Source organism: Planococcus citri, chromosome 2 (genome assembly GCF_950023065.1).
Source record: "Planococcus citri chromosome 2, ihPlaCitr1.1, whole genome shotgun sequence".
NCBI classification, from domain to species: Eukaryota; Metazoa; Arthropoda; class Insecta; order Hemiptera; family Pseudococcidae; genus Planococcus; species Planococcus citri.
Window position 1 is genome coordinate 34,955,694 of NC_088678.1, and position 19,648 is coordinate 34,975,341.

The 19,648-nt window shown below is 33.7% G+C and overlaps 1 protein-coding gene across 1 annotated transcript in view; it reads left to right on the forward strand.

Annotated features, from left to right (window-relative positions):
* The window catches only part of LOC135835537 (zwei Ig domain protein zig-8-like), a 366,482-nt gene that overhangs the window by 254,767 nt on the left and 92,067 nt on the right, over positions 1-19,648 (forward strand). The window contains exon 3 of the mRNA XM_065349802.1: positions 12,641-12,858. Coding sequence (XP_065205874.1) covers positions 12,641-12,858 — 218 coding nt within the window. The remainder of the gene's footprint in view (positions 1-12,640; positions 12,859-19,648) is intronic.

Sequence of the window (19,648 nt, forward strand, 5' to 3'; positions counted from 1 at the left end):
TTGATCATTATTGGCAACTTCAAAAATCGACATTTCATTTGAAGTTGACAATGATGAAAAAATTGGCTCCACTGGATTCCAAAATATATCCTCGGTTTCAGAAATGATATGTATCGATCTTTTGGCATAGGTACCTAATTAATGCAAAATATTTGCGAAGAAAAAATGGTCTCAACACAAATTTCTTCGAAAATCAGTGTTTTACAAATTCTCAATCACTCAATAGAACCCTAAAAATGGTCTTACTTAGATCTTGACAGTAATAGCACAGGTTAACGAAGAATCTCAAGAGCCTTCTCTCATTTGGAACTGAGCAATTTCTTCCAAAACAGGTAGGGTATTATCAATATAGGAAAGAAAAAAAAATCACGATTTTTTTCAAAAATGCCTCCTGTTTTAGGGTTCATCTCTTCTCCAGGGACAGTGGACACCTCCGAAGCTAAAATTTTTTCTGAGTAACTTTCAACTCAAAATAAAGGTCTCTGCCGAATTAGGTCAAAATTTGCAGACTTTTTTTGTAACGTATCCTAGTGGATAGATATATTTGTAGTAATATAGGAAACTATCCAGCTCACCTATTTTTCTCATGCAACAACTCTGAGGAAAATTGTTATGATTGATGCGGATCTGTCATTCATAGGTCTATAAAATTTTACTAAATCGATATTTTTGAGTCATTCGAAAGTTTTTTGCCCTAATTCAACTTCCTCCACCATTCGACTCAACTCGTTTCTGAATTCTTTTTCGTCACTTGCTTTGGGACTGTTGCCTACTTGAATGTCATTCATTTTTTTCTGGTTCTAAAACTACTGTTTTTTCATCTGTTGATTATCATTATCTTACATGGGAAGTAATTCGAGTTGCCCGTCTCCGATTTTAACACAACCGCGATTTTGTAAAGAAAATGGTCTGAAATCCCCAATTTCATTACAGAAATTTCAGCTACTTAAGGGTAAGAGTACCAAATATCGACCCCCCCCCCTCCTTAAATCCGACCCCCCCTCCAACTCGCCTAATAATGCCAAAAAATGTTTGGGAAGACATTTTTCTTATTATTTTTTTACAGAAAAAGCGAATGACACCAAAATTACCGCTGTAAAACCAAATGGTGAGAAATTACAAGCAAAAAACGAAAATCAGAAAATTCGAAGTGAACTTGTGAAAATAGGTTTTGGAGGATAAACTTTGTGTTAATTTTTATTTAAAGCTGACACTTGAACGAATAATCAGTGCTAATTACTTTTTGGATAATTTCAACGATGAGTTTACAAATTTCTGGTCAAAATTACTTTTATGAAGTGCTCTAAATTGGACCCCCTATTGTTTTGGCAATTTCAAGACTTTGTTTTCTGCTAGAGACATGCCAAAAGATAAACCAAAATCATAAGAAATGGACCGAAGTTTCCGGTACAATGTTCTTATGTTGATAATATGTCAAGTAATAAATGTCTGTTTTATAACGTCTTCAGACTTTGATTTTGATGTTTTTTACTCATTTTTAAATTTTAACACGTTTTTTGAGGGGGTCGATATTAGGGTCACCTTTTTTTTGGTAATTGACCAATTTTCATAATTTGTAAAAACATTCTAAATACTTTATATTCAGGTAATAAGTAATAAATATTTGTTTTAACAGCTTTAGACTTTGATTTCGGTGTTTTTTACTCATTTTCAACACGGTTTTTTAGGTGGTCGATATTCGGGTCACTTTTTTTTGTTGAATTTTTGAACTTTTTCGGAAAATGTAAAAGAAAAGATAGTAAATGAACATGTTGGGTCTTGGGGCTTTGGGATGTTGAAGCAGACATGTCAAGCTATCGTTTAAGCCATCACCGACATTTCCAGCTCAATTTGGCTCCGAGAAATTCAAAAAATAAACTAGAGGGTCGATAATTGGTACCCTTACCCTTACCCAAATCAACTTTTCGATTTTTGGAGAATTTTTGAAAATTCAAAATTACCACCGAATTTAAAACAGAAAACTTTCAGTTCCTTCCGTTTTCATTTTTTTTCTTATGAACAATTTATTCAGGTAAAAAAAAAGCACTGAATCCTTTTCCATTTACGAGATATCTTTTGATAATTTTTTTTGCAAAATTTTGGAGAACTAGGAAAAGTTGCACAAACTATTTTTATATAGACCTATTAAAACAAAAGTACCTATCATTAAAATCGTTTTTAAGCTTATTTTACATCACTCAAAAAAATCAAAATAAAATGCTTTTCCTAATGAATTAATCCTTTCAAGTGTTAAAATTTGTGTTGTTGATGTAGATACTATGGGAACCTTTTTGATTCCTTCCCTGTCCAGCAATTCAAAAAATTTGCGTCTTTTCACGAACTACTTACAATATTCTTGAGATTAATTTTTGAAAGTCATAGCTGAGGGCTTTCAAGTTTTAACCATGGAAGAATAGACATATTTGAAATCAGTGTGACCAGAATGTGCATTTTGATGTATCGCATGGATTTGTAAATTGAGAAAGTTCAAGAATATCGTAATTTTGAGATGAGAATATTCTGAGAAATTCCCAGTAGGCGGGAATATCATCAGTTGAAAATACAAATGTTCTCATAACATCACTATGAAGGAACGAATAAAAATTTTCAGCGATTAAAATCGTAATTTTATTTAATTTGTTACATTCGTTGAATTATCCAGCACCTACCCTACCTATACCTATACCTTATCAACGAATCACTCAAGAACGAAACATCACCATTAACTATACCTACATTAAACTTGAACAAAAATCAACATCGATTCGAGTTTATTCAAGTTATATACCTACATACCTAAATTTCTTCAAGAATAACAAACAAAAAAAAAAAGAAAACTTGCGGCCCCTCTTTTGTGTTACTTTGAAACAAATACGATGAAGTAAATTACACCCATACCTCTTGATGATCCATTCCTACTAAAAAAAACTTTTCACTGTAAATACCCCTCTTTTGGACAGTTTGTATTTTATGTTTTTACCCCAGGTACCTACCTACCTTATAAAATTACAACTCGAGGAAAAAAACTTCCGCCTATATTATCTACCATCGTTCAAACAATGCACTCCGCAAAAGCGAACTGAATAATTTAACCTAATTATAATATTTCACCTAGGTTCAAAGTTCGAATTATTGTAATATTCGATTAAACACAAACAAACTACGAAAAGAACTTTTTTTCACTGTCTGTAATATAAACATAAACACCCTCGAAGAAATCAACTCATTTAATTTAACCATTGACGGGTTAATTTTTCAAAGTGTTGAATTTTAAATTCCAACGAATTCATCATTTCGAACAAGTTACGGAGTGAAAATGAAAGAGCTAGGGGACACCACACAAAAAATTCAGGAAAAGGTACGAGAGAACGAAAGAAAAAAACCGAACATCATTTGGCAAATATCCCGCATCTTGAAAATGAAAAAAAGGAAGAAAAAAATCTTACTAAAAATGACACGCAGCTTTCAACAACTCTCAACAGGAGGTAGGTAAAATGACAAAGAAGGCTTTTAATGGACTAGGATGAATAATTCTCTAATTGATAATCGTTTGTGCCTATACGATTACAATCATGACTAATGTTAATGAAAGGCCTATGGCTATACTCGTAAATAATGAAAAGCATCGAAATCCTGCTCGAGTTTTCTTCAAAATACGAAAATACGAGTTAAATTCGAACAAGTTGGGATTCGGAATCGTCGTGCTTACGAACGATCGAATTTTCAAAACGTACCATCAACTCGGATAATATTTCGGAAATAGGTCATAAATAACCATAAAACAGAAATTTTTCAGGTAGCTGAGCTGTTCTACATGTGTTTTTAGAATCCATACGAGTAAACGAGGTAAAAAAAAAAAGAAATACCCGTGTAAGAAGCACATTTAACCTTTGCGAGGTAATAAATTACGAAACATTTCGGGTTCTCGGTATTTAAATGACCATTACGATAGTTTTCCACCATAACTCGGTATTTCTTTCTGGCTTCTTAACCCGCGAGTAATTATTTTCTCTCTTTTTCTCCGCTGCAACCAAAGAAGAAATCTCAGTATCGAAGTTTTTTTTTCTCTCCTCGCTTCTTTTTGACTTGTAATAGTATGTGCATTACTATGCTCTACTGCGGTTTCTTCCAAACACGCCAAATTCCGCAATAAAAAACCGGATAATGTTAAAATGGACTGTAAAAAAAATACGATGTAGTAAAAAACCTTTATAACGGTCATTTCACTTTTTTCCTTTTTTTGCTGCTCTTTTCGTGCTTTCTTTCGTGCATTTCCTCTCGTCCTTGGTATTCGATTCTCCAGTAGTAGTAAAAAAACCTCGAGCATTAGATAACTCGTTGAAAATTACGATTAAGGAAATGTAAATGGAATATAATTTCATAAATTTCGTTACAGACAAAGAGACGGTGGCTGAGGGAAGGTTATTTTTTATATTTTTTGAAAATTTCTCGAATTTCATACGACAATGCTATACGAAATTTAACGTTGTCAAAGTGAAACACTACGCGATGATATATGTTTTCTTTTTCTTTATACCCTTCTTCTTACCCCTACGCTGTGGATATGATGCATGACTTTGAGACATAAAAATGACGCGGATTCTTCGCCTCGTCACCTTGCCCTTCTCTGGCAACTATCTTATGACCTTTTTTAATCTGTTTTCTCGATATTTCGGGGGTTATTCGCCTCAGTTGCCAGCAAAATATCCCCTTCGCGTTATCACGACGACGACGACGTTGGCGATATTGTTTTAAAGGGCGTTGTTAATGGAGCTCCGTGTATTAGTCTATATAAAATATATTTCTGTGCTAATCGACTTTTTCATTCTTTGTGCCAGCTGTAGATTAGGTAAACCTTTTACAACGAAATCTCTATACTATAGTGTATAGGTACTACCTATTGGACGCATCGCTCGTTTTAGGTATGATAATAAACGCCAAGCACATTATCGCCTCTGTGTCTCGACCATTAAATAGAATAATATACCAAAAAGGGCTGGCAAAATAATCAACACGCCGTTGTATGCTGAGAAATAAATTTATAAACTCACCAAATATATGCTATATATAAAGTATAATGCTTTCGTTTCGAAAAGTACCCACCAAAATAGTACGTACCCGTACCTTCTATATAACCACTACAATGAAAACACATACTTGTATAAGTAGATAGAATATACTTACTTACTGTTCATTCTCGCGAAAATGTACCAACTTTTGTACAAATAAAGACAAATGTATCCTCTCGAGGGAAAAATTTGTCCGTTGAAAAATTTTCCATGTATTTAACCAAAAGAACTTGTACAAGAAAAGATCCCCTCGCCTTATGCTATTCTCTCAACGATGACGACGAAACAATTCACGCGTTTATAAGAGATTTAGCAATGCAGCCTGGTCGACATTTAACTTACATTTTTGTCGTTATCGTTGTCCTTTACTTGTTCGGCCATCTCGATAAAGAAAGAAAATTTTCTACTTGGTTCATGGTCAATGGTTATTCTCTGTGTAAGTATATTACGTACATACAAGTACACGCAAGATAGACCCAGTCATCAGAAAAAAAGAGTGAGGTATTCCCACACACGAGACGAGAAGAAAAGCAATTTTTGGCCTAAATCGCGACCATCGTTTACGAAACAATATTTTATTTCGTATTATTTCGTTAGATACTTACCGTACTTTAAACTTGGTTCACGAGCTGGAAAAGAATGAAGTTAGTTGGGAGCAATTTCAACTTTTCAACGTCTCGATATGAAGTACGAATTTAGTTTTAATACGAACCGCAATATAAAGAAGAAGGCATACGAGTAGACCTATAGTGTATAAGACGAATTTCAAGAGTCGAAAAAAATTGTACAAATTTTTTCCATCTTGTTTTCAAATATAAGTGCTATATTACTCGTAGAATGATTATGGCAAAAGAATCTCACCCCAAACCTCTTATAAAGTGTGTACTACGGTTGGATATTTTTTCCCTCATCGCCATCGTCGTCGTGTCGTGAAAACTTCAGCAGATTTTCAACTTACTCGTAATACGTTTACGTACCCTTTCCATCGCACACTTCGGTTGGTAATACGTTTCAAGTACCTTGTAGGTACCTATTCGTATGGGTATTTGTAACACTTTGCACCGACACTGCAAATATGTTGGTATTCGTGCGGTTGTATAGAGTTTTTCAAGGGCGTTCAAGGGTATTGGACCTATTCGTGAAGTATTTCGAGGGCACTGTACAATGAGTGTACATACACATTTTTGTGATACGCTTTCAAGGGCTTTATACATATTTCCAAAATATTTCAAGGACGCTATCACGCTGCATGAATATTTGCAGCGCGTCTCAAGGACATATTACGTATTCGAGAAATGTTTCAAGGACATTGCATTTGATCACGAATCACCTCCACCGTGGAAAGAATATTTTAAACTATGTAGGCTCGTTTTTGCTGCTTTTTCTTATTTTTGGTGGAATCTTTAAAAGGAATGTGATTCAGAAGTTTTAGATAGGTATATATTATATTTATACACATAAAAATTCGATTTTGATGTTTATTTGAAACTATAATCAGACTCGTGGATGCGAAATGCTTTGAATTTTGAATTAATCCTTGTAGAGAAAGTTTGCTTTTAAAATTGAAAATATGTCCGTAGAAAAGACACCTCGTGTTTTTATAGATGTGTAAGGTAGGGGCACAGAATCTGCGAGTGAGATTAACCGATTTTTTCACCATACGAGTATAAGTAGGTACTTAAAATATTGCGAAATTATACTTCATATTATGAGTCAAGGCCATTCAGAAGAAAAAAAATCAGGGTTTCTGTAAATACATAAGTTTGTAGACGAGAGCGAGCTTGTCCGGGCACCACTTCTTCTAGTTCCCTATAAAATGGTGGGAAAAAATAAGGCATTAAGGAAGGCAAAAATTATGAAGTTGTAGTATTTTTCATAGCTTCAACTGATGCTTGAAATAGATATTTGGAATTATTTTTACTCCTCCCCTTTCCCTTTACCTACATTAAAAAAATTTAACAATTCAGGAAACCTTCCTAAAATTGTAAAAGTAATCAGTGGGTAGGGCGGGAGACTTCTCAATTTTTTTCAAATTTTGATAGAGCCTAGCAAAAATCATGGCCAAATAATTTCAATAAAGACGTGGAAAAAATTCAAATTTTTTGGTCAAATTTTAACCCACCCTTCCTTCCTCTTTGAGTTCAAAGTTTTAAGAACTTGAAATTTTTCATGTGTTGAAAAAAGTAAGGGTATGATTTATCGTCACGACAAAAAAGGGGGAATGCACGACAAAAATAAGGGGTTTAAGCGACAGAAAAAATAAATACCACGGCCCACAAAAAACACGACAAAAAAAGTACTTCAACGACAGACATTTTATATTGCACAGTAAGAAAATGCATTCAACGACAAATAATTATTTTACACGACAACCGGATAAGCAAAATTCACGACACAATAGTATCTAGGAACGACTAATTTTATGATTAAAAAACGGCAATTTATACAATTAAAAAGAGACTACAAAGACTACACATTTGCAAATTGATAGGAAAAAAAAGTTTCATTGCACCAATAGTGCCCTTTTGGATTTAGCTGGCCTCCCAAGTTTGCGTTTTTGGCCGAAGGAAATGGATTTCGCCTCGGGGGGGGGGGGGGGGGGGTCCCGAACCCATTTCTGACAACTTTGCATTCCAAGTACATGTTTACATGTTGTTCTTTTCATGAAATAAAGGCATGATCAAGTTGATAATTTCAAATTGTTCGGTACAATGCTGATTTTCCAAATTCCATGTGTGAGTTTGAGGAATTTGTCAAAAGTTTTCCAAAGTTTGTCTGCAGATTTGAAGGTTTTGATCAATTTGGGAGTAATTGAGTGTTTGGCTATGCTGGAGATGGTGAAAAAAAATGGAAGCAGCGCTGGAATCGCCTGGAATTTGAATCACTTTTTTGTTTTGAGCAGCCCATTGATACCCAGAGATCCACTCCTTTAAAGACACATCTGGAGAAGTGGCAAAATGTAGCAGTTTTGAATTACAACTTTATCATATTCTAGTTTAGTTGTCGCTGAAAATCATACTTTGTCGTTCTAATGCTCATATCTGTCGGGAGAAGTAGTCGTGATTCATAAACAAAAATAGTCGTGATGACTACCTGTTTAGTCGTTTAAAAGCTTCTGTTTTTAGCACCTAATTTGTCGTTAATACCCCTCTTATTGTCGTAAGACTTGCCTGTCGTTCAAACCACCTTTTTTGTCGTTCGATTAAATATTTCCCAAAAAGTAATATTTAGGAGCTCAAGTGATCTATTGATTGTAAAAGAGTTCTCGAAAGCTAGCTCAAAAATACGTCAGGAGAAGCCATTACAAACCAAATGACTACCATTTATTAATTATTAAACGTATGCAATTGTCAGTTAGAATAAAACATCATCAAAAGAGTATGCAAATTATCTAAATCAATATCAATAATCAATCAACTGAGGTTGTCAGGTCCGGAGTTCTGGCTTAGCTGGAACTTGAATGGATGATAAGCGATCTGTAATAAAAATAATCGCTTTTGAGTACACACACGTACTACTCATAGATCATGCAAGGCTCGTAAATAACTCATAGATAACTCGTAAATATAATCTCAATCAATTCTAAAAGACCTCCGTCTCAGGCAGTACAGTCTCAGCCACGGCCAACTGTGGGGATGCTTCGGACCTTAGTACCAATTTAACCTGTGGTTCACCCATCAGTGTCAGTATAATGGAATGATCTTCAATGGCCAACTAGCAGCGTCGCACAGCAATGCCCTAGGCACAAAAACACAGATTTATCTGAGTGGACCACATTGTCACCTATATGGCTTGTCACACATAGTGCATAGCGGTATCCCTTTGAGTCCCCTACAGGTTCCTGACTCACTGACAAGATGTACAATGCGCGCATCAAATGGCAACCACTGTACTAATCACAATCACTGTCCCAATTAAAATCACATCTAGGTACATTGCATGCACAATGCACCAAGATATCATTCAAACAACACTAAAGCAAGACATATTCTAAACAAATATTCATGTATCAGTGTACTCAGTAAGATAACTTATGTATTCACGTAATTCTTGGTATCGTATTCGTAATTGTCAATACAGCATCAATGGAGCAGGTATCTCTTAGGCAACCAGGGAAAATAGCAGCAACAAGCACAGGCACTTTACTTATAGCACAGTCTTACATCAATTGAGATCTCTGTGCTCAGCCCAACTCTTTGCTGGTATATGTGTACTCAATAAGTGGGAGAACCCGTGTCCCCATCACCAATAGTCGCTAAGATAACCCCTCATAATAAATGTAACTCGATGCAGCTGTGCCAATGATGCATATTTGGGCATCATAAAAATCTATATGTGTATTTGTGCATCACAGAAATATATCGCAAACACATAGTTACTAATGTTATAGCTCTGTGAGCTGACACCCTATGTGGTGTCAAAGACACCAAACGCACCAAGATAACACACATAGCGTTAGAATAGGACAGAAAAAGATTGAAATAAAAACAACTTCTTACATGATGTCCATTATTAGGTGAAGGGACAAATAAATGTAGGTCAGTTGCTCAAGTAAAATTTACCCAGTTCCAAAATTGATGGAAGTGGATCATAAATACTTGAATTTGGATTTTTAGAGCTAGCTAAAATTTTACTCAGACAATCTTCTAAAAATTTTTTCAAAAATTGTGAATTTATAAATTTGCTGGAGGAAGGAGCAGCCCAAACTCATACGGTTTATTAAGAATTCAATGCAAATTCAAAAATCAGATTTATACCTCAAATTTTATCAAATTTTGACTTTACTAAACCAGTAAACCAAATTGAAATTTGGAAACTTTTCCATAATCGAAACAATGGAATGCAGTCACTGAAATTTACTGTTGTGATGCTGCTTCGCCACAGCCACACTCTCAAATTTTTTCAAAAATATTTTCTAAAAAAAATGCAGAAATCATTTTTAATATATCTGCCTACGTATTATGTTTTAAACCAATGATTTGACCATCTAAATAGTGCAAAAGACTTGCTTAAAAATTACCTAACATTTTTCAATTTTTTTTTGTTCCACAACAAATTTTTTTGAATTGGAAGGTAACAGTCATTTAACTAAACAAAACCGTCAGATGAAAATTTTAAAATTTCAAAATAGAAAGCTCTTGCATCATCTTTTTTTAAAAAGAAATTGTGAAATATCCTTTTCATTTATCCTGATGACCTTGACAAGTTGAATTTGAAATGGTTATATTGCATCCCCCTTCTTTGAAACTTTTAAAAATGGACTAAATAATAGTATATCTATGTACCTATACCTACAAATTGAAATCGCCATTTAGGTAAATCATCTGCTGACAAGATTAAAGCTTTGCTACACTATACAAATCATTTACTAACAGATGCAGTTCAATGAGAATTTAACAATACTATACTCTGAGAAATGTTGATTAGACGTATGTACTTTACCTTTAGTACACAAGATACAGAACAGTACAGACCTAGACTTGATTGAATTGTGTATATCGAAACAACACACGAACCTAGTTACCCGATCTACCATAGCATATAGCATAAAAGGTGGCATTAAGGTGTAAATAATAGGATTACTTGTTATAGCTTTGATCTGATTCTTAATTCGTCATGTAGTAGATAGAGAATAATGCATTCCTGCAATTGTACTATACGTTATATACCTATCGATATAATCTGTACACAGAACAGACCTTTATCTTCCAATAAATGTGCAAAGAAACGAGCTTGGGTATATTTTTCATTGTGCTTCGACGAAGTATTCTTCTCAATTTCGAAACAGATAGGTATATACTTTTGTTACACGAATAATTAATCGAGAAAGTACATTAAAATACTCCAGCAAAAGCCTATAGCGAACAACAATTTATAGCTTGACTTGTACGAGTAGGTATAGGTGCAAGTTACACGATTTATCTTTCGCTCAAATTACTAAAGGCAGCAGCACACGCTGAGCATATCGAATAAACATACCTCCACCAATACGTACAGCAGCTTCAGTTTTCCAAATCACATAGTCTAATAAAAGTTTTTTTTCAAATATGTAGTATCGTGGCAGCGATTCGAAGGCGTCAATTTGGAAAAAATCGTCCCTCATTTTTTTTCTCTCTCTCTTACACTTGCTGTTCATATTTTCATCTTTTTCCAAGACGTTCTTTTCTGTAAAGTAGTATGTACATGTACGGTAGAAAGAATATCAAATAATTTCTTTTTAAAAGGTACTTCAGCAACGAGATATTGAAAAAGAGCGTTCCAATTCCATTTACAAGTAGTATTTTCTTCGTGTATATAGGCTTACATTTGAATTTGAAACGTCTCCCTTCCTCTTTTTCTTCACTCCACGTTTGGAATAATGTGCCATGCCATCGTCTCGCTATTCATAAAATTTACTTTAATGTTGCTTCAAGACCTTTTTTGTCGTTTAAAAAAAGAAAACAGTTTGTTTTTAATTATTTTAAATTAATTTGTCACTTCATTTGCGAGTTGGTCAATTCGATTGGTTTATTTCTCATTGTTTGAGAGTGAGAGTTATTATTCCAAAAAATAATTTGGAAATTGTGCAGGCCTAAATTATGAGAAAAAAACTGCTACCTAGCATCCTAAAAAAAGTTAGTTCAACAGATGCAAAATCAATTTCAAACTTTTTTCAACCTTTCCCAAAAAACAATTCAATTTATTTCAATTTTTCCAAAAAACATGATTTGAATAAAACTTATAAAACTGATGTTAATTTCAAGAGAATCTGTTTAAATAATATCCTCAAAAATAATTAAAAGAAAAAAATGATTTTGTAAATCAAAAAAAATTAAATAATAAAAATTTTATAAATTTACAAAACTTGTCATTCCTGTAACTCAACCTATCTCCAAGAACAATCACTTCGCCATGAGAATATAGTGTGCTAGATACACACACACACACACACACACACACACACACACACACACAAGAAAAAAAAGAAAGAGAAACTTGGAAGAGAAAGAGGAGGTTAAAAGGTGAAAAACCGGCAGCTTACCGTATCGAATCATTGTCAGGGAGTAAATGCCGTCAATTAAAATATAATTACGGGAGCTCTGTCAACGCCACAAAAGAGCTTTAATTTCTTTTTTGCTCGGCAAAAGGAAAAAACAGGGTATAACTAGGGTGGCTTCTTTTTGGACAAACGTCGTCTAAGAATTTCTCATTTATACTCTGTAATAAGATATACTTATCGGGTTGTGTAGCTAGGTAGGTACTGTAATTTCAACGTTTGTCACTCGTGAACCTTTTATAATTATCAAAATGGTGGAATGTTTTACAGAGGTGAAAAGTGCCACCTTGTAACACCAATTTTCAACGCAGGGAAACGTTCTGCAGTTGAATGTTGAAACACGCGATTAAAAAAATAAACAAATATAAAACACCTCCTTAAAAAACGAGCGTTAAAATAACTAAGTACATAGGTAGTATAAAAAGAAAAAGAAAAAAAAACGATACATATTACCAAATCACCGTATACTTTTCATGTAATAATAATAGGTTTTAATGTATCCATATTTTCATAATTTTTTTTTTTTTTTTTACAGTGGGTATAAAAGCGGCTGCCGATAATACCGGGTACAGCAGAGAAATCAAAACTGTGGATGTTACGACGGAAATATTAGCTGCCATGAATGAACTAGAAGCCACATTTCCACCTTTACAGCCTGCCTATTTTATAACAAAAAATTCGACGGTTATAATGGCCCAAACCGGCAGCATCGCCAGGATACCTTGCGTCGTTAAAAATTTAGGCGAAGCAACAGTAAGTGCGTTATTGTTTTAGAAAATACCTCGTTTTTTTTCAACTCTCTTACAACAGCAGCAACAGCCTTCGACGGTTTTTTAAATATTTTTTTTCTTTTCTTTTTACTTAATCTTTATCCCCTCCCCCTCGATTAACCTAGTCGGCTACGTGATTAACGCTAAATGAAGATTCGAGTTTAAAAGCGTCTCGCAGCTCGCAGCGTCTACAAAAATTACGGATTTCCTATTACGAGCTCTCCTCTCTTTTTTTTTTGAGCTAATATTAAGAAAAAATATTATTTTCGCTTTTTCTTTTCACTTCATACACGCCTACTTGTGTATTAAGGAGATATTAGGCTACCCCTTGCTTGGAGTTGGCTTTTCATTTTCACTTTAGAGGGTATTTTTTCTGAGCGGATTTATCTTATTTCTGTATTAAGGATGGTGGTTGGTAGGTGGGTTGCTTTTTATTTGCTTCCTGGAGAAGAAAATGCAAAATATTTATTAGCTCTGAATCAAGTTTGGAAGAGCTAGTGATGGCCTATTTTACTTGATTATAAACATTTTTACTTGCTGGAAATTTCATGAAACCTAGACTTACTCAACGCCCCCTCTCACCTCATTCACTTCTCAAGAATTTTTAAGCTTTTGCTTTCTTTTGCTTTTTCATGTTTTCCTGCTTGTTTGACATTTAGTACTCGTATTTTCTTTCCAATTTCCAATCTTTAAAATCTTCATTCTTGTAGGATTCTGATTTTCGGAAAAAATTTTCTTGATCAATATCGAATTGGAAAAAAATTGAAAAATCTTTCACCACACATTAAAATAGCTAAAAATTAGCCTTAATTTTCAATTTTTTAAATCACATTTTGACATTTTTCGTTTTTTGTATTTTTTTTTTTTGAATTTTTATTTCATTTTCTAGTGATGTAAAATAAAAAGAAAGCAATCAAAAAAATTTTGACCCCCCCCCTCCCCTACACTTTTGTAGAATGGTGAAATATTTGGGAAAATTCCCTGTTTTTACATCTTTCTCTCATTTTGAAAACTTGAGTTGAAAAAAAAATTCCGTAGTACTTGAGTGACACATAAACATAACTTTCGTGATAAGTATTAGTGGGTCTCAAACCGAAATTCCAAAAAAATTGTCAGAACTTTCATTGAACACGATAAGTTCAGTAGAACTTTTGACAATTTACAGATCGTTCAATTTCTTTAAAAATGTATGAAAGCGATGTCCTGTCGTAATAAGCAACGTAAAATTTGTTGCATTCATAAAAAAATTTCTAAAAATAACTATTCGTTGTTTAAATGTTTACGTCTACTGAAACCTGAAATGTTTCGCTTTTTATTCCATTATTCAATTCTGTTCAATCATGGAAAAGAGGCGAGAGTTGAACTTGAAAAAAAAACAATTCATTTTAAAATAATGAATGTAACACGAATAAACGCAACAATACTCGCAGTTCTATTTTAGGTAGAAAACAGTAGGTACAAATAGTCACAATTTGAACGAGTGCTTCCATTGATGAGATGAAAATGTAATAAATTTTCATGACCCTGACGCACATGAACGAGCGAGACCTTCTCTTTGATTTTAACGACGTGAACTTTATTTGATTAAGAGCAGATAAAATCCATAAGTGCTTAAAATCTATTCCAGTTCAGTTCAGGTAATAAAATTTCAGAGTTGAAAAAAATATATATATACCTAATATAGCCCACCTATGTTACCGCCTAATGTCGATTTCCAGTTAAAGTCGTGAATATTGAAGTTCGGAACTACTTTTCAAAATTCAAAATTCAACGAAAAATTAATACAATGAATAATTCATTAACAATTGATTAATAGATTCGTCGATTGTTCGTGAACGATTCACCAAAAATAAATTGAATAAATCGAGTTGTTCGCAAATGATTCACGAAAAATAATTAAATGAAAAGTTTAATTCGTTCGCGTATGAGTCACTTATCTTATACAAATCGATTCGTTCGGGAATGATTCACAAAAAATAATTCAATTCGTTCGCGAATGATTCATCAAAAATTGAGTAAATGAATCGATTCGTACAAGTGAATCGTTGGCGAACGAGTCACTTACACGAATCGATTCGTTCGCGAAAGAGTCACTTGTACGAATCGATTCGTTCGCAAACGATTCACTTGTACAAATCGATTCATTTAGGAATGATTCACAAAAAATAATTCAATTCGTTCGCGAATGATTCATCAAAAATTGAGTAAATGAATCGATTCGTACAAGTGAATCGTTGGCGAACGAGTCACTCATACGAATCGATTCGTTCGCGAATGATTTACTTATACAAATCGATTCGTTCGCGAATGATTCACTTATACAAATCAATTCATTTAGGAATGATTCACAAAAAATAATTCAATTCGTTCGCGAATGATTCATCAAAAATTGAGTAAATGAATCGATTCGTTTGCGAACGAGTCACCTATACGAATCGATTCGTTCGCGAACGAATCACTTACACGAATCGATTCGTTCGCGAACGAGTCACTTGTACCATTCAATTCGTTTGCGAACGAGTCACTTATACGAATCAATTCGTTCGCGAATGATTCACTTATACAAATCAATTCGTTCGCGAACGATTCACTTTTACAAATCGATTCGTTCGCGAATGATTCACTTATACAAATCGATTCGTTCGGGAATGATTCACAAAAAATAATTCAATTCGTTCGCGAATAATTAATCAAAAATTGAGTAAATTAATCGATTTGTTTGCGAACGAGTCACTTACACGAATCGATTCGTTCGCGAACGAGTCACTTGTACGAATCAATTCGTTCGCGAACGAGTCACTTATACGAATAAATTCTTTCGCGAATAATTTAGTAACTATATGATTAACTCGTTCGCGAATGATTCTCCTACAAATCAATCGAATGATTCACCAAGAAATCAATCAATTTATTTACTAAATCGCTAATTGTTTGTAAATGATTCGATTCGATTGTAAACAGATCAATTGCTGTAAAAATGTTTCAAAAAAAGTGAATCAATTCGTTTGTAAAAAATTTTTATTTAAAGAAAAGTCGGTCTTCTCACGCTAAATGGGTGAGTGTTTTTTATATGTAAAACGTTAAGAATCATAATTATGAAACTCTACTTTAAATGGTTGCGATCAGGTAAAGTCGACTTTAATTAGTTGATGTGTACTTTTTTTGTTCATACCCCACCACATTAACTGGTCACATAGTTAAATTCGACTCCAACTGAAAAAAAAAATCACTCAGCTAATTCTTTTATTCATTTTCTTCAAAAAAGACTGCAAGTTTTCATATCTGTGAACAAAAAAAAATCCGTAATAAGAAATACGCTATTACAAACAAACATCTACCTATCCAATGAAAAAATATCAGACTAAATTAAAGAGATAGAGATCGATGGAAAAAAATTGCAAACATTTAAAACAATGAAACCCACCCAACACAAAGAAGCACACGTAAAAAGGATATCTAAACTATATACAGTAACTTTCGAGAAAAAAAATCACTCTTTACCGTCGAAACTCAAATAAAACACCCTTGCTTTCAAATTTAAACTCCGCTTTTCACCTAATGGCAACCAGCAGCCAATTTTCGATCCGTTCAACTAGCAACTTAGTTGGTATTCATTGATTTCTCACCACAATACTTTCAACTTGGTAATTAGTTTTCTTTTTATCGAAGTTTCGTCGAGGAAATGAGAAAAAAAGACAGTACGTATAAAAAATTGTAAAACGAAAAAAGAGCTTGTTATTGAAAAACAATCGAATTTCAATGAATTTTATCCCCTAAAGGATGGTCATCATCGTGGTTGCAAAAAAAATTTTCCCAGAAAGAATTACGCCGAAAAAAAATTATTATAGAAATAACCTTGAAAATAACCACAGAGAAAAAATTATTCAAAAACGGTACACCTAAAACTGACGTTATTCAAAAATTCTACATTCGTTTACGCTCGACAGGTTGAATAAATTGCCAACATTCCGCTCGAGGGTTTATTAAACGTTGCCGATCAAGTTGCCAAGATAATTTTGCGTGCACATTAGGTGAAGAAACGAGTACTCATTAAAAAGTCGCTTTAAAAGTTTTTTTTTCAAAAAAAAAAAGAAAAAGAAAAAGTTTTTAATCGTTGCGAAAGAAAAATATTATACTTACACAATCTTGAAAAACTTATTAACTAGCGCGAGGTACTTCGCACACGATCGAGTTCATAAAAATCTAACTTTCATCGTGGTAGATATTTTGTAAAAATTAATTTACCAGCAAAGTATCGTCCATTTTCACCTCATTTTATGGGAAATAAAGGTAGCGAAAATTCGTCATTGAAACAAAAGGTGCCAACCAAATTATCAAATTGGCCGTTTTCTTTTTTCTATGGTTGTTGTGTGGGCTAAAAAGACGACCTCGTTGCGAATTTGACGTTTATGTTTTATTTATAGAATCATCGTTCGTATATCAAACGTTACGGCTTCAATTTCAAAAATAAATTACCACCGAGACGTCGCTGCTTTTATGGAGCTTTTAGTTAATTTTTTAAGAAGCCTTTCGTACGAAAGAAAAATGGTAGAAAAAACACGACCACCGCAAACGTAAAATATACTCGTATTACTATAAACAGACTGTATATAGTCTTGTACACTCTACGCGGTCTTGAATTCTAGACAGGATTTTTTTTCCTCTCCCTTTTTCATCTCGATGCCAACAACATTACGTTTCATGGTAGGCATTAAACAAATGGAAACAAACCGAACCAGCAGATCCAATTTTGCGGTTACAGATTACTCCTAGTACTTTACCTTGTCTCAGCTGACACAATTACTTAGTTGACATTTTAGACTAAATAAGGAACAAGGTGGAATAATTTTAATCGATATTTTAACTAAAATAAGTATAACCGAGTGTTTGACGGGAGAAAAACCATAATTTGAAATAAATTTAATGGGTCACAACATCTGAAACCAACTAATTTCGAAACTTCCAAGTATAAATAACCCTTCCTTCGACAATCACTCGGCGTTAAGTATTTTCAGCACTGTTTGACGTAACAACAAGGAAATAAAAACACGTTCATTTGACAGCTGATGGCAAAAAGATCAAACACCGATATAAAAGTGCCTTCGTTACCAATATTTAACAAATAAGAAACATAATTACTTTCGTCAAAAAAAATGCTCGATTGTTGTTTGTCGATGTTTCAGAAACAAGTACCTAACCTAGTCTACCTACCTCCTTATGTAAAAAAAAATGTACACACTAAGTATATTGTTTGTTTAGAGGCTTGAAAAAAAATCTGTCATACTACTTCTTTATTTCTATAAGGTTGGCTAATTTACCCCTCAACTTTTTCTTCTATTGATTCAGAAGAAAAAAATCGCGCAGAGTTCAAGCAATTCTGGATAACTGCCAGCGACAGTTTCGTTTCTCAGAAAGGCAGGAAGGCTTTTTTAAAAACTGTTTCTGCCTCGAAACGATTTATTTGGCGAATGAAAAAGGTGCCTATTTTACTTCTACTCGTTTGTAAAAAATCACATCCCGCGAGAAATCATATCATTAAACTTTTCGTTAAATCGTCGACCTTTCCTTCTTAATTATTTATTTCTCTTTTAAGAGCTCTTAAAGCGGTCAAAGCCAGACTAGATCGTATTGACGTTCGAAATCGTACGAAATAATTAATCACGGTTGAACGACCTTCCACAAATGTTCCTTGCTGTTTGTATTTTATTCGCGAACACAATTGAAATATTCATGTGTCTTTTCAACGTGAGTAGGTACTTTTAGATAAACGTGTAGATGTGGAAATTCAAATCAAGCGAAAGTAGCGAAAATTAAAAGCTCCCGTACCTACGCATATTTCATCGACAGAGTCGAGAATTGTATGTTATTTGAAAGAGGTTCAACTGAAGGTCCTGGGATGACTAAATTTTTAAAGGGGAAAGAGAGAAATTAGAGTCAAGTTTCAAGTTGAAAGTAATCGGCGAGTGCCTAAATAGAGAAATTTCGTTATCTACATACTCAATTAGTTTGGTTGTTTTTTTTTATTTTTTGGCTGAAAATGATGAACTTGATAAAAAACGTAAGCTGGCTTTGTTGAGGGCACCCTGCCCTCATCAAAGTTATCGAAATCACGATGAAATTAAGAAAAACCGTAAATAAACCATAAAACAGATATTCTGATTTTATCTCGCTTTAACAAACAGGAACTTTCAACTTTTGCTCGAAGTACACCTTCAATTTTATGCCCTCGATTAGTTGTAATTTAAAAAAGGAATTTCTGGGAAAAACAATAATCTTACATACGAAGGAAATTAGGGCATAAAATTTTTCATCTGTGCAGTGTGGTCGATTTTTCTTCAAGAAGGAAGTATTGGAATTTCTCCAGAAATTTCAAATCTCTCTGGAAGGTCCAAAAATGAACTTTGGAACGTATAAGTTCAACTGGTACTTATTGAGCAGGCACCCTCTCGATCGTTTTAAATGGTTACCGCGAAATTTCAGGTAGGCGAGTTCAAAAAAGAATTTTTGAAAATTTTGAAATTCCTGAAACAGTGAAAAAAATCAAATTTTTAAAGAAGGTAAAAGGGTAAGGTAGCCTAATATGGGCTGTTTTTTTGTTTTCGATTGCTGTGGTCGCTATAATTGAGCTAAAAACTTGGTTGATAGCTCAAAATGTACCTACGTCTATCTAGTTTCATATTCCAAAGTCTCAACATCTTTGAGAAATTTTAAGTGTGTCAAAAGTATCGTTTTCTGAAAAATGTCAAAAATCAAAAAGTGAATTTTGGGTCCCT